Source organism: Malaya genurostris, chromosome 3 (genome assembly GCF_030247185.1).
Source record: "Malaya genurostris strain Urasoe2022 chromosome 3, Malgen_1.1, whole genome shotgun sequence".
NCBI lineage: Eukaryota > Metazoa > Arthropoda > Insecta > Diptera > Culicidae > Malaya > Malaya genurostris.
This window is the reverse complement of record NC_080572.1, coordinates 67,271,424-67,294,866: the sequence shown is the minus strand read 5'-3', so window position 1 is coordinate 67,294,866 and position 23,443 is coordinate 67,271,424. Positions and strand designations below refer to the sequence as shown.

The 23,443-nt window shown below is 37.7% G+C and overlaps 1 protein-coding gene across 6 annotated transcripts in view; it reads left to right on the top strand.

The window, feature by feature from the left end:
- Window positions 1–23,443, top strand: part of LOC131438639 (matrix metalloproteinase-2) — a 604,535-nt gene that overhangs the window by 78,465 nt on the left and 502,627 nt on the right. For 3 of the 6 annotated variants that reach the window (XM_058608783.1, XM_058608784.1, XM_058608785.1), the window contains exon 2: window positions 18,399–18,619. The exons of the other annotated variants lie outside the window; for them this stretch is intronic. In XM_058608783.1, the coding sequence (XP_058464766.1) occupies window positions 18,605–18,619 (15 nt within the window). In that variant the 5' untranslated portion in view covers window positions 18,399–18,604. The remainder of the gene's footprint in view (window positions 1–18,398; window positions 18,620–23,443) is intronic. 6 annotated transcript variants of the gene reach the window in all.

Below are 23,443 nucleotides of genomic sequence, written 5' to 3'. Positions count from 1 at the left end.
CACGCCATCAAATCCACAGCTGACGCAGAGTTCCTACAAGAGCAGTTGAATAATTTGACTAACTGGTGTAATATCAACAGAATGGTTTTGAACGCCTCCAAATGCTCCGTCATCTCTCTTAGTCGCAAACAGTCTATAGTCAGTTTCGACTATAATATTTCACAAATTGTTCTGGAACGTACATCGTCTGCGAAGGACCTTGGTGTCCTCCAAAGCCTCCAAGCTGCTAGGATTCATTTTCCGCGTTACTAAAGAATTCGATGATGTATATTGCTTGAAAGCATTATATTGTGCCTTAGTTCGCTCTACGCTCGAATACGCCTCGGTTGTCTGGTCACCGTACTACCAAAACGATATCCAATGCATTGAAGCAATTCAACGTAAATTTGTTCGATTTGCTTTGAGTCGTCTTCCTTGAAGAAACCCTTGGAACCTCCCAAATTACCATGCCAGATGCAAACTGATTGACCTCGATTTGTTATCTGTCCGTCGCGACGTCAGCAAGGCTACTTTTGTGGCTGAAATCCTCCAATCAAGAATAGACTGCTTCGAGCTCTTACAGCTTTTACAAATAGATATCCATCGCCGTAATCTTAGAAACTATTCTTTTTTTTTAGGATTCTCTATGCTAGAACTAATTATGGGTATAACGAGCCTTTTACCAGCATGTGCCGAATATTCAACCACTGTTCCGATTCATTCGACTTTAATCTATCACGAAACGTTATCAAGAAATTGTTCCTAGGGTTACTATCTAATTAGTTTTAGTTAGTTTGCAAATGTATGTTTAAGTGAAATGTATCATTTGGATGATTGTAACTTGTTGATGCTAAAGATGAGGAGGTTTTATGCCTGTTGGAGAGCAAGTTTGATAGAAACTAACTCCACCGGGCTTTTCCCTGCTCCAAATAAACAAATAAACTGTAACAGAGGACTATGTCATCTTGGAATTCAGAACCACCTAAAACTTCGTTTTTCTACATCTACTTATCTAATCTGTTCCGAAAATTCTAATGTTGTAAGGGTTTGTAAAGAATATTAAAAAACCGTAAGCCGCCATCTTGGAATTCAGAATAACCACAAACATCGTCTGCCGACATCTACTCACTAAACCCGTTCCAAAAATAGCCATATTGTAGTAGTTTACATGGAATATAAATGAATCGGAAGTGTAAAAACGGATCTCGTCCTCCTTTACACAAACAACGTCTCTCTCTTCTTCTCTTTTTCTTTTATTATAGTCATGCAATTAGTATCTTTTCAAAAATAAAAAAAAAGTTACAGCTAAACAAACTGCAAGCCCTCAAGTTCGTGAAGAATATGCATATAGTAGAACAGTTATTCTGATTGTAAATCATAATTACCTACAGCTTTACTTTACCAATTAAAAATGTTTTTTATAGATTGCGAGAAATTGGAATCAAATTCTTAGAATAAATTGAATTGTGTTCTTTTAACAATAAGCATTTATCTCACTTTTGCCAAGAAACAGAGTATCGAGAGCATGCATAAATTACACGTGACCGTCTGTATGATTTTGAATAATTAACTCTAAAAGTCTCAACTCACCGTCGTAACATCGCAATTCGTCTGTTCGTTTACTCAATCAACTTTTCCTAGAAGTATCTAAAACCATTAAAAATTCATTGTGTAGGAACAAAACCGATCTATCAACCAGTTCGCTTCCCCGGTAATTAAGCTCGGTGATGCATCCGTGAATAATTCCGGCTAGTCTACCCTTTAAACCTTAAACCCGGGCATCGGAGCCGGTTTCCCCAGTGGCCGCTCTGCTTTTGGGTTTTCGGCTTCCGATGCAGCGCCATCCGGATTTCGGTTCGACGTTGAAAACTGCCGACTATCAGTCAGTGTCAACGGCTGACGTAAGTCGAAAATCGTGCCATAAACTCCGACGGGGCTGAATGAATAATGCATGAGAGGACCTGGCACTACAATGTAGCTGCATACAAGCATACATACAGAAGATCAACGAAACTTCTTTGTTGGTAGTTCTTGAAGAAAACAACAAAAAAAACTTCGCCGGAAGCAATCGTTTCACACCTTGAATCAGGATTGGATTGACTGCGGAGTCGTAGGCTAACCGAAATCAACTGGCAACTGGATTTTTTTCCGAAACTAATTTGTCACTTTCCAACTGAACAAATGAAACTTTGCCCCAGACCTGATTGCATCACTTCATCAAACCGTTGCAGTTTTCCCCGTCCGTACGGATTATACTTTGAAAGTAATTGTTCACGTCAGCCTTCATAAAGCCACCGGCCGAGTGTCGAAACCGATCAAGCATAACTAGGAACTCTAAACGCAATGACGGAACCGAAAGGGGAGGCGAGGGGAGACAGTGGACCGTGAATACTGCTCCGAGCTATCGTTAATCTCTCGGCTGACAGAGTAGCCGTGGAAAAACTCTCAGCCCCGGCACAAGTCGGAAGTGTCGAGATTATAATTGAATTAACATAATCGAAAAGCTGTCGGAAGCACTAAAAACGGCTGTTTGCTATCGTCGGGATGAACGCTTCCTAGCCCGAACTGGTGAAATTGAATATCGACAGGATTTTCAACGAGAGCAAAAAAAAAAAATGATTTAAAATGAATGCCCAAATTTGATTGACAGGAAAGCGAGAACCGGGCCGAAATGGAGGTGGTGCTGCTCCGACGGGGTTGGTAATACATCGGACCTGGCCCCGTGAAGACTCACGGGCATTCGTGCATCGCTACTGATAAGCGGACTTTCGGACTGCTGGCTGACGAATAGGAAATCAAACAAATGCTATGGCACTGTTTGAAGTAGGAAATCCACTGGGTGTCCCGGTTCGAATCCATTGCTTTTTTAGCCGACGTGGTGTTCTTCGAGTGGCGCACGATAGTTGGTAGTATGCAGTAATCCTCCGGGAATTGGTGTTCTATTTTTAAATTGAAACTTGAACGAAATTTTCAACTGAAAGTTCAAGTGATTTCCAAAGCGCGAAACCAGTCGGGATGAATTCTAAACTAACACAGAGACGTTATGAACACTGGTTATGACTTCGCCAGTATCAACGCTAAAGGCCTTCAAAATAGCCTTCTGTTTCTTCAATGACTTCAACATTCGACGAAAATTTCTTTCCCTGAAGAAACCTTTTCAGGTTTGGAAATATAGATAATAGTCACTGGGGGCCAGGTCTGGAGAATACGGGGGACGGTGGACCAATCCGTTCCGCAAATCATTCAATTCCACCGGTGCTTCCATGCATGAACGCGCTGGTGCGTCTTTTTGTATAGCTTGATGAAAACTAGGAATCGTCAGACACGATCAGCTGTTATTCAAACACTAGTGGATAGATTGTCATGAAATTTGGTATTGGGCCATCTAGAGGCTTGTTCTGAACAAAAATATACACGGTTCGAAACTATTCTCGTCTTCTGTGAGAGGCCCGGAACTTTGCGTTCCATGTAGTAGCCGGAATATTTTTCTGACATTGAAGATTTTCCAACTGATTCTCTTTAATTAAACACTTTTTTAGGACTGGATTTTTTGTTTTGTAATAAAAGAATAATTTTTGGGCACATTCAAGTGCTTCAATTTCATATATTTTAAAAATATGGAAAAGCTCAATATGTGATCAACCATGCGTCTCCAGTAATGTTCTATTAGAGGGAAACGCGTGGTGCATGACCAATGAGGTAGAAACAGGTGAGGCAAAGCCAAGACTTTTGTGTTAGTGAAAATAACTTTGCTTCAGTAAACTAAGTAAAATTCAAAACCACGTGTTTGCTTTCGTCACACCGTTCGAACTAGTTGGCATTGAACCAAAGTATGTTTATTTTTCATGTACATCGTCATTCCGAACTATTTTCAAAGTTTTGGTTACAAACGCAAGCAATCCACGTGATCTGCACCACCTGTTTATATCACATTGGTGCATGGCTACTAGAACTATGCACCAAACGTTTCCGTTACATACGGAAACGCATGGTTGATTGTGATTGTTTTTTTTAATAAAAAATCAATTATCGTTGATGACCACATGAACTCGAAGCACTTTGAAGGGTTCAAAAATCTATGTACACCCAAACCTCCGTTTACGAGCACTTTTTATACGTTACCTCTTTTTACATAACTCTTTTTACGAACAAAATCCCAAATAACGTAAACTTTTTTTACGAACCTACTACGTAAAAAGAGGTTTTGGCATACATCGAAAGCGATTTCCGACTCGTTTATATTCCATGGAAACTACTACAATATGGGTATTTTTGGAACGGATTTAAAGAGTAGATTCTGGAAAATTATGTTTGAGGTGGTTTTGAAATTCAAGATGGCGACTTCCGGTTTTTTGATATTCCTTGAAAACCCTTACAATGTGGGTATTTCGGAACGGGACTGATGAGTAGATGTCGAAAAACGATTGTTAGGGTGGATCTGAAATTCAAGATGGCGACTTCCGGTTTCTTGATATTCTTTGAAAACTCTTACAATGTGGGTATTTTCGGAAAGAATTAGATTTCAAAACGATCACACACATCTTCCTTTTTTAGTACCTACACACCAAATCTGTTCTGAAAATATTCATATTGTGAGTATTTTTAAAGAATATCAATAGAGCGGAAGTGATCATCTTGGATTCAGAACGATCACAAACATCGTTTTTATGGCATCACATCGAATTCTTTTCGAAAATACCCATACTGTAAGGGGTTTCAAGGAATATCAAGAGACCGGAAGTCGCCATTATGAATTCCAGAACCACTTCAAACATCGTTTTTCGACATCTACTCATCAATCCCGTTCCGAAAATACCTACATTGTAAGGGTTTTCAAGAAATATCAAGAACTTTCAGAACTACCTTAAACATCGTTTTCCGACATCTGCTTATCAATCCCGTTCCGAAAATACCTACATTGTAAGGGTTTGCTAGGAATATAAAGAAACCGGAAGTCGCCATCTTGAATTTCAGAACTACCTCATACATCGTTTTTCGACATCCACTCATCAATCCCGTTCCGGAAATACCCATATTTTAAGGGTTTTCAAGGTATATCAAAACCGGAAGTCGCCATCTTGAATTTCAGAACTACCTTAAATATCGTTTTCCGACATCTGCTTATCAATCCCGTTCCGAAAATACCTACATTGTAAGGGTTTGCTAGGGATATCAGGAAACCGGAAGTCGCCATCTTGAATTTCAGAACCTCCTCATTCATCGTTTTTCGACATCCACTCATCAATCCCGTTCCGAAAATACCCATACTGTTAGAAGTTGTAAGCAATATCAATAAACCGGAAGCCGCCATCTTGGATTGGTCAAAATGGTATTTTTATAGATGAGGGAGCCGTGCAAGTGTAATTAACATGGGGTCATAAAAAAATGGCGTAATTTGACAAGAATCGATACTTTTTGAAGACACATTCTGCATACCTTATATGATTATACGGAGGGTTGATGTAGCAAGTGCCTTTAAAAGGGGGAGTGTAATGTTTGTAACGGCATAACTCCGAAACTACTGTACGGATTACTATCAAACTTGGCACAGATACTTTTTGCTGTTCAGAGATGGTCATAAGGGTATTTTTATGAGGGAGGGAGCGTAGCAAGTGTCTTTAAGTATGGGAAAGTCATGACAAAATGTATCTAATTTGACGAGAATCGATACCTTTTGATAGATACTTTTTGCACAAATAAGAAATGATTGTAAGGAGGGTGGGTGTAGCAAGGCCTTCTAACAAGGGGGTGTAATGTTTGTAACGGCATAACTCCGGAACTACTGAACGAACCGCTATCAAACTTGGCACCGGTACATTGGTAAGAATATTTTTAGGGGGGAGAGTGTGTAGCAACTGTCATTAAGGAGGGGGTAGGGTCTAAACGACGAAAAAAATCATAATTTTTGCTGTTTTTTCAAATGTTTTGCATCATAAAAAGCATCATTCGAATAACATTTTGTAATTTTTTCATGGAAAAATATTGAGAAATAATCACCGACCGAGGTATTTTCGAGGACGCTTCTTAAAAATCGTGATCGCAGCATAGTTACAGTAGAAGATTTTCTAGACCCCAACGTTTCTGTTTGATTTTTTAAATTTTTTTAAATTTTTGGTAATTGTTCCAAGTGAAAACTTCGATTTTTCACGAAAAAATCCGCCATTTTGTAGCTATAAAACCTCCTCAAGGTAACAAACAACGAAAAGGAAAACGTTGGGGTCTGATTTTTTGTATACAGAAAGTGTGTGCAAATTATAAAAAACATTGGTGCAGTAGTTTTTGAATGACGATGGGCACGGACTTTCAAAACCTGCTTTCGAGAAAAACGCGATTTTTGTCTGTAAAATCTATGGAAACAATTAAGTACTCCAGGGAGCCCGTAGGGTCTAACATTTTCAGAAAATCATATTTTTTCTTTCATAATTTATTATAATGAAACATTTCAAGAATGTTTTGTCAAGTTGTGAAGTCAATCGAAGTAGAAATCTTGGGCCTGTGCGCCGAGCTCTTGCTTCTTCGCAGAATGAGATAGCCATATTCTTGAAATGTTTTACTATAAGAAAATATAAAGAAAATAGTTAATTATTTTTCAAAAGTGTTAGACCCTACCCGTCCCTTAACAAGGAAGGGGGCATTACAAAATTTATTTAACTTGCGAGAATCGATTTTTTTTAAGACCATGGGTTTTTGGGAAAGGGGGAGGGGGGGGGGAAGTTATAGTATACTGATTGCCTGAGAGGAGGTTTAATGTGAAATTTATGGGCGGGGGGTTCAAACTACGGAACAACTCAGTAGATTACCTAACTTGGCACAAGTAATTCTACACAGGTTGCTATAAAGGATATTTTATGGAGAAGGACGGAGGTTGTAGTAAGTGTTTAACAGGGGGAATTAGAGGCAAAATGTTTCGAAATCGACATTTTTGGACAGGCACCGGTATTTAATAAAACTAAGAGATGATCGTAAAGATATTTTTACGCGTGAAAAGACAACAAGTGTCTCTATTGAAGAAGCTCTCAGTCAAACTTGGCATGGACACTTTTTGCAATTCAGAGGTAATAAGGGTATTTTTTATTTCTCTTGGCGAGATCAGAAATTAATTTCACGGGTAAACAAAAGAGTGGAGTGCAAGTGCCTCTAAAAAGGGGTGTTTATTGTAAAATTTATCTTATTTGTCGACAAACAATGGGGGCCCGAGACACGACTCTTTTTTTTTAATTATAGAGATTTTAACCTTAAGGTCATTCACGTCGTACCCGTCCCCAGAAGCGATACTTCTTGACTAATACAGATACTACTTTCACATTTATATAGATTATAAGGTTATTTTAAGGAGAGGGAGTCTAGCAAGTGGAAAGTATAAAGTAGAATTGATCGGATTTTACGAGAAAATGGTACTTTTTGACCTTCACTGCATATTTCTAGCAACTAAGTGAGGTCCATAAAAGTATTCACAAGAGGGAGGTCAAAATGAGGTAACATCTGAATTTACAAAACAATCAATGAGCATTTTTTAAGTAAATTGATGGAAATAAGTTTGCGACAACATTTGTATTGACTGAATTGTTATAGTACGAATGTAGTTATGATGATAAACAGACTTTTGTTATAAAATAACAATTTTGAGCGCCTACGTGGAAATAATGATGTCGTACGAATTTTTATAACGAGGAGAGTAGTAGCAAATGCTCATAACAATGGATGTCTAAAGCATTATAGATCGGATGTGACGAGAAAGTTAATTCAAATACGTTTCAAACACAAGGAATTCAGAGAATACAGTGAAGGTATTTCTAGAGAGAAAAATGTTTTAAATGTTTCTAACAAAGAGAATCAGGCCCTTATTAACGTTTAGAGTAAGGCCTGTTGAGACAAGTAAAAACGATATCCACTTTGAGCCATTTAAAGTTAATTAATTGTTTAAAAAAAATGTTTAAATTTTGTTCATTGTTGTTAGGAAAACATTTTGTGGATTTTTAAAAAGTTTGTGTCCATTGCATCTTGGGCTCTTTCGACCCAAAAGGTTTCCGAAATTTGACAGAAATAGGTGATAAAAGGAGAAGAAAACAAAATGTGCAAAGTGGCTTTTGGGGACAAAGTCTACATGTCCAGAAAGTTTCATTCAAACCAGAGAGGGCTCAGACTACTTCCAATACGATTTGGCACAAAATTCGTCTAATCGAATCGTGCACTGAAAAAAACAAACCCTACTTTTAATATGAATGATAGGTGATTGTGTTCTTTTCCATCCTTTCGAGTACTGCAAGATGGACACAAAAAAACAAGTACGGCAAATATCGGGCAATTAGAGAAGAAGTATTCTGGGAAATCTTTTCCATAATTGAACATCATTGGATTTTTGATTGATTATGATTTAAGTTTAGTTTAGTTCTCGATAAATAAACACTGGAAAATTCAACTTGGACAAGAAAAAGTTTTTTTTTCCAAAGTGCCTATATCGTTAGTTGGGGACATAATCACCTATCTTGGCACAAAGTTTCATCAAAATCAAAAAAAACTGGCGTTTTTTTTTGCATGTCGAATTTAAAATTTTAAATAAATACACTGATGACTGATTAGGATTTTACGCAAAATTTATATTCATTCAACATGTTTGCTGATTTTATGACGATCACTAGAACAACTCATTTTAGCAGGATTTGCTATTTTTCGACAGTAAATATTTGACAAAAACCTGTATTAATCCAACTAGTGGTCTAATGATGCCTTTCTCATATTACTTATATTTTCAAAAATACCACCAGAAGATTTTGTGAAGAAATTTTTTTTCCAATCTTGAATAAAATAAGAAACTTTCTTTGGGTATAAACTAACATAACATTTTCAAATTCTAAACAGTTATGTCAAGTTGATAAGAATTTTTCTTTATTTTGCATCGTCGCACTAAATGATTAAACATTCTTTAGCCTAGAGTTCTGGAACCGGAAATCGGGCCCGGATTTTCAAACAGCAACCTATAAGACTGTAGGAACTTTTATTTGAGCCTGTTTGTGTGAATCGATCAAATCATCTCTGAGAAAATTGACTGAGTCTCGTTTTAAACTTTTTGACCACTACTTTTGGTATTTCTGGAACCACGAACTTGGAACCAGTATAGCCAAAGTCGGTTCGCTTAGTAAGTAACTAATATAGCCTACGAATTGAATCAGTTTTGAGCCAAATTTAGAAAAATTTTACCCTTCGTCGCTCTAAATGACGGTGTGAACTTCAATAGACTTTTTTTATGAGTGACATTATTTGACACAATTCAATAGATTTTTTTTATGAGTGACATTATTTCACACATACTCACACACAGACACATACATTGCTCAGCTCGATGAACTGTGTCGAATTATATAGAACATATTGTATAAACTTTCTATATGAGAAAGGCAATAAGTGCACTTTCGATTGAAAAGCATCGTTTTATTTATTTATTTATTTATTTATTTATTTATTTGTGAGCAGGGAAAAACCCGGTTGAGATGAAATTTGGCAATCTCTCTCTCCAGCAGGCATAAAACCTTCTCATTATTTATATCAACAGATTACAATGATCCAACAGATATATTAAGACATAACACTAGAATTAAAACTAACAGTTAACATAAAATTTATAACACTATAACTACTAGAGAGAGGAGGAAAGTGGATAGATAAATGGTATACAAGGGTTGACGGAGGGGATGCTAAACGAGCGCAAACGAACAACGGGGTTAGAATCAGCATGTAGATCTAATTAGTTATCAAAAAGATGTTGGATGACAGAAAAAACGATCGGGTTGAAAACAGCATGTAGATCTAATTAGTTATCAAAAATATGTAAGATGACAGAAAAAACGACCGGGTTAGAATCGGCATGTAGATCTAATTAATAATAAAACAAAATGGATGGTGGAAGACAGAAAAAAGAGGAAAGAACGACCGGGTTAATTTAGGCGAGCGAATCAGTTAGTTTACATGTGGTACAATATAAGACTTCGATTTAACTGAATTACATTACAAATAGCTGTATAGTATTTGCTTGTAAAATTGCCCTAGATCTACAACTAGATAGATAAGGAATCACGGAACAATCGCTTTATTGCATTTCGGGATAGATGAACATCAAAACCATCGGAGCAACTATTAAATAAACGACACATACTAGAAAAAGGCTCATTATACCCGTAGTTGGTTCTAGCAGCGGGAATTCTAAGAAATGGGTGTGAACGAAGACTGCGAAGATGAATGTCGCAATTGACCAACCGTAAGAGATCAGCACAATCGATACGCGATTGTATTAAGTCCGCTATGAAAACGGCCTTGTGAACATTCCTTCGAACAGACAGCAGATCCAAGTCAATAAGGCGGCAGCGATCCACGTAGCTTGGAAGGTTAAATGGATCACTCCATGGTAGATTGCGAAGAGCGAATCTAATGAATTTACGTTGAATAGCTTCGACACGATCGATGTCAGTTTTGTAATGAGGGACCAAACAATAGCTGCATATTCGAGGATTGACCGGACCAGTGCACAATAGAGAGCTTTTAAGTAGTCTATGATACGAAAACTTTTAGCAATTCGAAACATAAAACCTAAGAGTTTGAAAGCCTTTGAAATTACGTAATCGACGTGGTTCTTGACATCAAGTTTACTGTCTAAGATTACTCCTAAGTCTTTCACAAACGATTCACGTTTGAGAACGCTTTGCGAGAGGTTGTAGTCATACAAAATTACTGAGCGCTTTCGGGAGAAGGATATAACGGAACATTTGGAGACATTCAGCACCATCCTGTTGACATGACACCATTTAGCAAAAGCATCAAGTTGAGCTTGTAGAAAGCGTGCGTCATCCAGACCATTTATCAGATGATAGAGTTTGAATTCATCAGCGAATGATAGCTTGGAATATTTTACAGTTAAGTTGAGATCCTAAATGACTTCCTTGAGGAACTCCAGAACTAACAGCAAATGGTGTTGTTATCCTGTTACCTAGATTACGACCAGTTAGATATGACTGCATCCATTCCAGTAGAGCACCATTAGGGCCAAGTCTGTCAAGTTTGGCTATTGCTATTTGATGATGTATTTTATCAAACGCTGCCGTGAAATCAGTGTAAATTGCGTCGACCTGTTTGCGTGATATTTTACGGCTGCTCGGCCATCCATGAAAGTTGACCATCAATGTCAACTTCCCTCTCTGAGCAGCCTAGATAGCCGTGTAGTGTCGGTAGCGGTTTCCCAACTGGCTAAGAATAACGCTACGGTCCACCTGTACCGGTGGTATAAGTCCACCAAACAGGTGAGCCGTGTGGCATCCGGCGGAATTATTTTTTTCCAAGAATTGATCCACTGGTTTCCTGTTCCATGTCGTAAAAGGCCACAAAAATAGGAACTCCTAAGTCAAGGTGTATTTCCGTGCCGATGGCTGAATGGCTGCAGGAGGTTAAACAATGCAGTCGTGAACGGAATATCTTGGGATTTTCCCTTACTGTGTTAAGCGAAGCTCTGGCACAGTGGACGACTTCTTTCTTCGCAACTCGTGGGATTTAAATGATTAAAACATTTAAAAAAATCCTTACATGGTTCGCTATAGGCGATTATAAGCCAATATATTTGGTTTCTTGTAGTTGCTGTAGGATAAGTGCTGGAGGTGGAATGTTCGTTACTCTAATTGATAATGGTTAGAGTGGCACAAATCAATCTTCAGCATAAACGTACAGCAACTATGAATCTATCCAGACTTCTGCAAGAAGGTAAAGCTTCTATAGCTTTGGTTCAAGAACCATATTTCCAAAAGGGAAACTTCTACGTTGGAAAATTGTTAAACCCAGTCTTTGTTGCCTTCAACAAGAGCGGTATGACTAATCCACGTGAAATGCCTCGAGCATGCATACTTGCAAATAGTGCTCTCGATGTTTCTCTCATATCGGAGCTCACAACTCGGGATATTTGTGCGTTCACAGTTGGTATGACTGTTGATGGCATAGACAGGAAATATGTCTATTGTTCGGCATATTTACCGCATAACCCACCTTCGCCAAGCGATGACTTCAAAAAGGTTGTATCATACTGCTGCAAGAGTGATTTACCGCTTGTAATCGGCAGTGACATAAATGCTCACCATATCATTTGGGGCAGCACAGATATAAATTCGAGAGGCTCTGATATGATGGAATTTGTGAGCAGTACAAACCTGCACATAGTCAATGCAGGAAACCGTCCAACTTTTACGAGATCTGGAAGAGAGGAGGTTTTGGACGTAACTCTCTGCTCTGATAGAATTGCGCATGACTTGGTGAATTGGCTCGTCTCCGATGAGCTCGAACCTTCGTTGTCTGATCATAAGTACATATTCTTTGATCATTCAAACGTTAAATTTGATATTATCACATATCGTAATCCCAAATCAACAAACTGGGACCTCTATGAAGAAGGCTTGGCGACTAGATTTTACGGGTACCAACCAACAATTGAAACCCCAATTGATTTGGAAAATGTTGTCGACGAGACAAACTCACTCATAGTTGCAGCATATGAAGAGGCTTGTCCACTTCGGATTGTGCGAGCTACTAGAGGAGCTCCTTGGTGGAATGCTGAACTTGCTAGACTAAGGAAACTATGCAGAAGAGCTTGGAACCACCGACGCAGAGATGGGTCGGGGGCATTCGTGTCGGCTCGAAGGGCTTACAAAAATGCTCTTCGATCGTCTGAGCGAAGTGGTTGGAAAAGCCTCTGCACAAATGTCTCTAGTCTCAACGAGGCTAGCAGATTAAATAAGTTACTTTCGAAGTCTAAGGACTTTAATGTCAGTTTCTTAAGAACTTCAGATGGTGAACACTTGTCTGATGAAAGTGATGTACTTCACTGCCTTTTTAACACTCACTTTCCAGGATGTATGGATCCATCACCGACAGCTCTTCCCGAGACTTTTTCAGGTAGTTCCGATTCTTGGGCCCTTGCTCGAAGCGTTGTGACGATTGAATCGGTCAAATGGGCAGTTGAGAGTTTTGTTCCGTACAAGTCTCCTGGAACGGAAGGAGTTTTCCCAGTGTTACTGCAGAAAAGGTATGAAAAGGTATTTTCCTAGATATTGAAGGTGCCTTTGATAACGTGTCTTTCAATTCAATTCTGGAAGCAGCCCGTGGTCATGGCATACCTTCAAGTATCACAAATTGGATACACGCAAGCTTAGCAATCGACTTCTTTGTTCATCGCTTCGGCAAGCAGAGATTAGAAAACTGAGTGTCTGTGGGTGTCCTCAAGGTGGTGTACTATCCCCACTTTTATGGAACCTAGTAGCTGATGGTTTGTTAAGGAAACTTAATAGCCTTGGATTTCCGACTTATGGTTTTGCCGACGATTATCATATATTGATGACCGGTATAAGCATTAACACTCTCTTCGATTTAATGCAGCAAGCCCTGCGATCTGTTGAACAATGGTGTTGTCAGGTTGGATTATCTGTAAATCCGGGCAAAACATCAATGGTGCTTTTCACTCATCGTAGGATAATCACAGGAGCTCGTCCGTTGCAGTTCTTTGGTTCAGAGGTGACTGTGGTCGAACAAGTTAAATACGTCGGGGTTATTCTTGACTCAAAACTGAATTGGTCTGCTCACATTGACTTCAGAATTAAAAGAGCTTGCATGGCTTTCGGCCAATGTAGACGAGCTTTTGGAAAATCATGGGGACTCAAACCCAGATATATTCATTGGATCTACACAACTATTGTTAGACCAATTTTAGCATATGGATGTCTTGTATGGTGGCAGAAAGGAGAAGTCGCGACAGTTCAGTCAAAGCTAAATCATCTCCAAAGGATGGTCCTAATGGCGATGACAGGAGCATTCACGACAACTCCTACTGCTGCTCTAGAGGCGCTACTGCATTAAACCACTACATGTGTTCCTAAAACAAGAAGCATTATCTTGCGCATACCGTCTTAAGGTTACAGGGCTTTGGAACAGTAACCCATTAGATTATGCTACTAGCCACACTCGCTTGTGGTCTCAAATGGTTACGTGGGATGAGTATTTACTCGCTCCTAGTGACCTAACTCTCACATGCAGTTTTCCTTTTAAAACATTCAATGTGAGCTATCCTCTTCGTGAGGAATGGTTGTCTGGTTGTCTGGAACGACAACTTGATGAACACATAGTTTGTTATACGGACGGTTCTCTGTTGAATGGTCGTGCTGGTGCTGGTGTCTACAGTCGTGAAATGAGGCTGGAGCAGTCTCATTCACTTGGTAGATACTGTACTGTGTTCCAAGCAGAAATCTACGCGATTCTGTGTGGAGTACAATCGGCACTTTAGCAGAGGATCTGTGGTAAACGAATTTATTTTTGTTCCGACAGTCAGGCAGCCTTAAAAGCACTCAGTTCGAATGACTCACGGTCGAATCTAGTGATCGCATGTCGAACTCAAATTGAAGACCTCAGCATTTCAAATGCTGTTTACTTCTTTTGGGTACCCGGCCATTCTGGTATTACTGGAAATGAATGGGCTGATGAGTTGGCTAGAGCTGGTGCAACGAATGATTTCGTTGGACCTGAACCAGCTTTACCACTTTCAACTAGTTGGATAAAGCACAAGATTCGTTCTTGGGCTGCATCCAAACATGCCAGCTACTGGCGCAGCTTGCAAACTTGCGCTCAGACAAAAGCAATTCTACCAGATTTAAATCTGAAAATGTCAAAGTGTCTACTGCATTTCTCCAAGCATCATTGCAGTATTCTGGTCAGAGCTCTGACTGGACATTGCAAACTCAATTATCACATGGCTACTATTCAACGTGCTGAGTATTATTCGTGTGATTTGTGTGAATGCGATTACGGTACTTCATATCATCTGATATGTAACTGCCCCGCATTGACGCAGCTTCGTATCCGGGTTTTTGGTTCTCCATACATGGTTGAGTCTGTGTATGCGGAGTTAAAATTGAAGGATATTCTCTCGTTTCTCACCCAATGTGGTAAGGAGCTATAGTCAGAAGGGTTCATCGTTCTTCATGGAGTGAATGAATCCTTTCTGTATTCACCTTAAATAGGGTTTAGCAGATTGTTTGGCATCCTTTAGGGGGTACCGAATTTACTTCTGCTCGTACATACTGCGAATCGTTCTGCATTCTTCCGGGAGTGCAGAATGGTGTCGCTTTTGTAAGATCTCTAAATCCTCTCGGGGGTTGGAGGTTTTATTAATAGCAGACTGTTCGGGACCTCTTAGAGGTGCAGAATTTACTTCTGCTTCCACCAGATGTGATCCCCAGCAGATTGTTCGGCATCCCTTAGGGGTGCAGAATTTACTTCTGCTTTTATGTGTTTTTGTGTCGTCATTTTTTCCCATCCTCCTAGTCCAAGCCTTAGTATTCCTTTCAATCCTTCCCTCTTATATATCGGGAAAATGATGCTAAAAACAAATTGATGGCAAGGAACAAATCTCCAAATATCAAGGGGAACGTGCCATTTGAGCCAATTTGTTCTGATTCCTGATTCCTGAAATTGCGTCGACCTGTTTGCGTGATTGTAAGGATCGGATAATAAATGAAGTGAAGGATACTAAATTTGTAGATGTTGATCGTTTAGGCATAAATCCGTGTTGCGTTTCAGATATGTAGTCGTTGCAATTGTGGGTTAAAAAGTCAAGAATATTTTTTTTCAATAAACTTTGGGACAGCGCAAAGTGAAGCAATTCCGCGATAGTTAGTTATGTCGGATTTGTTGCCTTTTTTAAACACTGGGAAGATATATGACTTCTTCCAGGAATCGGGGAATACTCCCGACTCGAGAGATCCTCGAAACTCTAAAAGTATTGTCAGTGGTGTTAGGAGGCTGTTCAGGCATCTTTTCAATACTATTGAAGGAATACCATCTGGTCCAGCGATAGTAGAACATTTCAACCTGGAACAAGCCGTTTTAATCATGGTCGTTGTGATACGAGGGAGAGGTCCAATAGGGAAACGACGAGGATCGTTATCATGGTCTTGTAATAACACTAACAAGTAGGTACCAATTGAAAAAAAGGATTAGAAATATGCATAGTTTTCACCTGAAAAATATAAATTTTAATGTGGCAACTCTGCAAATGAACAAAGCACGCTGTGAATGGAGCAAAGCCGCACGTACCGTCGCGTACCAGTTTTGCATCGTCATTTTTTTCGATTATAGCGGTTTTAACATTGTTGTCATTCACCTCTTCGGGTCAGAAAAGTTTTCTGACCCTATGTATAAAAATGTGCACCTCGTTTCGCCATCGCTTGTGAAAAAATACTCATGAAATTGAAAATTTTCACTAATCGCACTGTAATACCGGAACCGGAAGTCGGATCTGGATAAACTTTTCGGGTTTTTTTTAAATTTCAAGACCTTTTATTTGCTTCTTAGTTTGTGAAAATCGGTTAAGAAATTTCCGAGAAAATTGAATGCATATTTTGTCATAAATTTTCACATATTTCTTTGTAATTCCGGAACCGGAAGTCGGATCCAAATGAAACTCAGGAAAATTGTATAAGGTCATAAAACCTTTCATTTGAATTTGATCTAAGTTTGTGAAAATCGGTTTAGCCATCTTTGAGAAACATGTGTGACTATTTTTTTTTTCCTTTTTTTGGTGCATATCACCATGTAGTCCCGAAACCGAAAGTGGGATCCATATGAGACTCAGGAACTTTGTATGGGACCTCAAGACCTTTCATTTGAATACATGTTTGCGAAAATCGGTTCAGCCATCTCTGAGAAAATTGAGTGATATTATTTGTCACATACACACACACACACATACACACACATACATTTTGAGATCTCGACGAACTGAGTGACCTCGGTTCTCACAGTGATTGCATAACCTTTCTATATGAGAAAGGCAATAAAAAATAAATAATGTTTGGCCCTTTTCAAAAGTCATTTTAGATCAATTTTGAAAAATTTAGTTTGTTCCTTTTCCTAAAAACGAGCACTTTCCCTCCAACATTGCGTAGTAATTAAGTTGTGGGTTTCTTAAAGAGAAATTCTTTTTCACTAGAACTCCACTTGTTTGGAAATAATTAAAAAAATGAATTTATTTTAAATATTTCTACTATATCTAAATTTTTTTCGTAAATTTACATTTTACATCTTACAAGGTTTGCGACTTGAACCGAGAAACATTAGATTGCAAAGCACCACGTGCTGAGCCACAGAAGCACATATCTGTTTGATAAATAATTGATACATATAAACCCATATAGCGGCACTTGGAAAATGAGTGCAGATTGCACTCGGAGCCTGCGAAATTGTTTACGAATGGAATATTGCATCATTTGACAAGTTAAGTGGTTATGAATTATACTGTTTGTAGAATTACGTCTCATGTAAAATTAATAAATTTCTTCTGTGGTGTTTTGTTTTTCGCCACTGTATTTGCTGTTTCATATATCACAAGCTATTCACTATCCTCACACTCTTTACAAAGCTCCCATGGCGAAATAATGCTGTAACACATTGTTAGCTAAATGACACTCAATAGTAGGGGTAAGAAATTACCTCAAGCTATACTTCGTCACCATTCGTTGTCATTTGCGGAATACCACAAGGAAGTCACCATGGGTCGTTCATATTTTTACTCTATCTCAACGATTTGGATTTCCCCTGTTTCAAAACTAACCATAGGTCCCAATATATATTGCTATGACGACCATCACAGTTAATTTCATTTCAATCATGTTTCGCAATCGTGAAATTATCGTTTCTGCACTAATTTCCTTTCCCGGGGTATTCAAATATTTGATAAAAGCAGTAATCATAATGTTGCCACTTTTCATACTGCCTGCTAGATAACAGCGGAAATACAAATATTTCTTGAAAACATAAAAAAAAAACAAATTCAGCCCCGAAAAATCTTACTCAGTGTGGGCTGTGAGAAACGACCAACAACCCACGCATTAATCAAAATAAACGTGTCCCAGTTTTCTCCACCCACAAACCACTTTTCCTGCCCGTCCGGCAACATCCCGCAACATCTGATTGTACCAGCCGTAGCTGCCGTGATATCATGATTCTTGATCGAGTCACTGCAGCGCTCAAATTTTCGGACTCAACTTCTACCGTGCGCTGGACGAGGATGGACAGGCCGGAGATAAAGAAAATCAACGAAAGCAAACATTTATCCACCCTCCTCCTGGTTCCTCCTGTCGGTCGTCTTCCGCAAACGTAAATTACGTTACTGTCTATAGCCCGGGGCTACGCGCCACCACCCACACTTCGGAAACATTTTCATATTTTGCTTTAATTCCCCCACTCACGCCTCCATCCTCCTTCTCCTGCCCGATGTTTTGTCCCGGTTAATGGGCTGCAATTCATTAAAAAACTTTACCTCGTCGTTTCCATCAGCTCTGCGAATTTCGCCATTTCACTCATCTCCCGTTTTACTTCTCTAACTTCGTTTTTTTTTTCAGGTAAGAGGAAAAATACTGATCGCTTAATTTGCGCTCGTGCTGCTCGTCCGGCCGATAAGCATACGAGTCACGTTCCGATGCTGAGCCAAGTTTCGCGGCATCTAGAGAGAAAAACTTTACCGTGGAAGGGATGATTATTTTTTTGTTGTTGTTGTTTGGACTTGCTGAAATTTGCCTCCTATCCTGCGCGTTGGATTGTCGTTAAAATGCAAACTAGTGAGGTAAGTGCCTAACGAGTGATGCCAAATGAACGGAGGTGGGAGGGATTGTATTCCGCGTTTGGGCGTGCTTAGAATTTTGCGGGTCGGGATACGATTTATCACGGCTGATCACGGTGCGGTGATTAGTGCCGAGGGGCTCAGCTGTCAGATATGTTTAACTGGATTTTCGGAAAATGTTTCGCGGGTTGATTTCCGATAGTAGACCCTGCCGGACGGAAATCATTTTTCATTTTACCTGCTATCATGTTGTTACCATCTTTTGCTAGCGGGATTCTAATTTCTTTTTACTGGTTTGCTATCTTATCTGGTTGAGTAATGAAAGCTCCGACAAGGAATGCCAAGTAGGGAGCCAAAAGAAGTGTACAATCATAATGAAAAACATTCTTTCCCGCTTGATTTCGGTGGGGAGATAAAAAAAAATGGTCACTCTGGAATGTTTTGAATGAATAATGCGAACTGTATTTGTTTCATTTGTTGCAGTAGTGAATACATTTCTTTTTTCTTTTGTACCAAATTATCCCTTCTTCGGAAAATTTTGATTTTTATTACGTACAACTTGAGCTTGAGATCTAAATGGACTACGAAACAGTTTTTTAGTCACAAATCGCATTGTAAATCCATCTGCAAACGACATTGACCAGAAAATATAAACGTTGAATTTCATATTTGATAGTACACAAACTAGAAATTGAATTAAAAATCTTTTTCGTTCCATGACTCAGATTCCACTATGCTGATTCCTCCATTTATGTGCAGTTGTTTGCCGTTTCAATTCAAAATATCAGTACACTGTATACAGGCCCGTACCCAGGATTTCGTTTCGGGAGGGGCCCAAAGATAAAAAAAAATGTAACTGAAGATTGCTTATATACTTAATTCTCGGTGTGCCTTTTACGGGTGTTTTTAACAGACACTTAAAACTTTTCCACTGAAACTGTTATTGTATTAAATTTCTTCACGTTTACTGTCTTGTTATTCTGTAAACCGTCTAAATAATTATATATCTGTTTTTTATTTCGGGAGGGGCACGGGCCCCCCAACCCCCCCCCCCCTCCCCTCTGGGTACGTGACTGGCTGTATAGCATCTCAAAAAGTCACCGTTCGTTGGATGTCTTCTATAGGAATTAAGGATGTTTTTACTCTAATCTTCTGAAGTCGAATTTCGTGCCAAATCGTATTTGGAGTTGGCAGCACCCTTTCAGATTTGAATGAATTTTTCTGGACATGTAGACTTTTTCACTGAAAGCCATCTGATATTGATGCAAAAATAGTGCTCGCTTTTTGGTGCAAACGTTGCACGCTAAACGGAAAGGTTTGCTTTAAATACTCGCGCCATTACCCATTTCCAGGCATTAAGGCGGGGCTGAAGGAAGTAACAAAATTTGCTTTGTCGCAGAATTGCACACGGGGTGAAATATATCAATAGTGATCAACAATAGCATTTCAATGAAAGAAAATATCACAAATAGTTATTTTCGGAAGAACCGAATTGTTAAGGTGCTAAACAAAAGATTTGTATCGTTTATTTATCCCCGGCTTTAATAAGGTGCTAAATAAATGCGAACTCAATTTTCTTGAATGCGAAGCTGAATGTTGTAGAATGCGCATAAAATTTGTTCATAAAATTCAACTGGTGCAATTAAAATTGAGCAACGAACGGCGCACGAGACGGATTAGTCAATTAGTTACTATGTTTTGAAGAATACTGGACAGTATTCAGTCACTTGATATGGATGGCAGTTTTCAGAGACCACAACATTTTACTTCCAGTACGACTGTCCCTGGATGATACCAATACTATAAGCGTGATGAATTTTCCTTCTCGATTCTGTATGATTCCAAAAGACAAACAAGATAGTTCGTAATATTTACCGATAGAATGAACTTACAAAAATATACCGACTATTTTTAATATTAGTCTTGAGTCGAACTGGTTTCTACATCTGTACAAAATTTATGGTTTACCCTTTCTGCTGTTAATGTTTGAACGAGTTGTAATTTTTTTTGAATATTTAGTTGATTGGTATTGAAATATCTTCGAAATTTTAAACACATTAAAAACATTAATATTTATTAGACAAAAAATGTAATGAAAGATTTTTTCAACTTTCGATTTTTTTCTGTTCAATGTTTTCTAAAAATTCTTTTCTCTGAAACCACCTGTGCTATAATTTGGCAAACATCAAAAACTTCTAGAATAATAAAAACTCAATCGGGTAAAAAAAATCGTTTTAATCTTCTGTAATTACACAGAAAAAAATAATGAATTTTACAGGTGACAGAATTCTACAAACGGTGCAATTCACAACTTCACTCCAAAAAAAAAATAGAATTTTACAGGTGACTTAATCCCTCATACACACTAAAAAAAATCCCTGTGATTTTACATTTTATTAGATGCACATAAATGGAGCGTTGCAGCTCACGTAAATTCACGTGGAAGAACATTTACTATTGTGTCTAAAACTCCACGATATGAAATTCATTGAAATCAAAAAGGAATGCTGAGCAACCGCCGCGACTTGAACCGAGAATCATTGGATCGCAAGTACGTCTGTTAATTGACTGAGCCACAGAAGCATACATCTGCTCGGTTGGTAAAAAGTGCATTTAAATTCATACAGTCGCACCTGCTAGCAGAACGCAAGTTACAGTCGAAACCAGTAAAATTCAAACTCATCTAACATTAAGTCATTACAAATAAAATTTTCCGTCACTTGCACATATATAAGCTCTGCGGTCCAATCGAGTAACCGATGTGCTGATGTTTCTCGGTTCAAGTCGCGCCTGCTATCGATGTTTTGTTTTTTATTTCATTCGAATTCAAGACATGTAATTTTCAAATAACACAATTTTACATGTTCTTGAATATAAATTTGTATGAAATACGACGCTCCATTTATGTGCATTTTATAAGATGTAAATTCACAAGATTTTTTCGAACTGTGAGATTTTATGAGCTCACATAATCTAAATGTGTATAAAATCGGGTACAGTTGTTTGCAGTTCTTAAAAATTTTCTAATATAAACTATGAATTAAGTATTCCGCTGAAATTTATTTCAATTTCTTATATTGTTGTTGTTAATTTTGTCATGTAATTTTGTCATTTTGGTCTATGCCTTTCAGTTAGTGTCAATTAATTTTCTTTTCACTCATTTTGTTTTTATCTGGTTCTGGTTCTGTTTTGTTTGTATTTTCATTTACTTTTTCTTTTCTTTTTTCTTGGCTTTTAAATGCATTTTACTTTCTGTTTTTATTACAATTTTTTCATTTATTTTTACATTTTTATTCTGTATCATCTTCTAACTTTTTTTTCCTTCTTATTTCTGAAGCCTATCGAATCCTTAAAAAATGTTCCTAATAGATATAAATTTTCAAAAATTATCAACTTTTTCATAGAACGAACGGCTGATATCGATCAATATTTTTTCGAAATTTTTAGAAAGTAACATTTTGAAACTTATGAAATCCTTTCAAAAGTCATTGCTCTTATGCAAATTCCTGCAACGAACTGAAATTTTTTGAATTTTCATAACTCTCCTTAACTTCGGTCAACAATTTTTAATTATATATCCGTTTGAGGTCTTTTAGTTTCGAAAGAATTTAGAAGATTTTGAAATATTTTGAAAACATTCGAAATTTTCTGCTATTTTCAAAACTTTCTCAAATTCTCAGAAATCTTCAAATACTTTTGAAACCATTTAAATACTTCTGAAATCTTTTCAAATTTTCTGACGTTTTCTGAAGTTTTCTGAAATTTTCTGCAATTTTCTGCAATTTTCTGGAATTTTCTGAAATTTTCTGAAATTTTCTGAAATTTCCTGAAATTTTCTGAAATTTTCTGAAATTTTCTGAAATTTTCTGAAATTTTCTGAAATTTTCTGAAATTTTCTGATATTTTCTGAAATCTTCTGAAATTTTCTGAAATCTTCCGAAGTCTTCTGAAACCTTCTGAAATCTTCTGAAATCTTCTGAAATCTTCTGAAATCTTCTGAAATCTTCTGAAATCTTCTGAAATCTTCTGAAATCTTCTGAAATCTTCTGAAATCTTCTGAAATCTTCTGAAATCTTCTGAAATGTTCTGAAATCTTCTGAAATCTTCTGAAGTTTTCTGAAATCTTCTGAAATCTTCTGAAATCATCTGAAATCTGCGGAAATTTTTTGAAATCTTCTGAAATCTTCTGAAATCTTCTGAAATCTTCTGAAATCTTCTGAAATCTTCTGAAATCTTCTGAAATCTTCTGAAATCTTCTGAAATCTTCTGAAATCTTCTGAAATCTTCTGAAATCTTCTGAAATCTTCTGAAATCTTCTGAAATCTTCTGAAATCTTCTGAAATCTTCTGAAATCTTCTGAAATCTTCTGAAATCTTCTGAAATCTTCTGAAATCTTCTGAAATCTTCTGAAATCTTCTGAAATCTTCTGAAATCTTCTGAAATCTTCTGAAATCTTTTGAAATCTTCTGAAATCTTCTGAAATCTTCTGAAATCTTCCCAAATCTTCCGAAATCTTCTGAAATCTTTTGAAATCTTCTGAAATCTTCTGAAATCTTCTGAAATCTTCTGAAATCTTCTGAAATCTTCTGAAATCTTCTTAAATCTTCTGAAATCTTCTGAAATGTTCTGAAATCTTCTGAAATCTTCTGATATCTTCTGAAATATTCTGAAATCTTCTGAAATCTTCTGAAATCTTCTGAAATCTTCTGAAATCTTCTGAAATCTTCTGAAATCTTCTGAAATCTTCTGAAATTTTCTGAAATCTTCTGAAATCTTCATAAATCTTCCGAAATCTTCTGAAATCTTTTGAAATCTTTTGAAATCTTC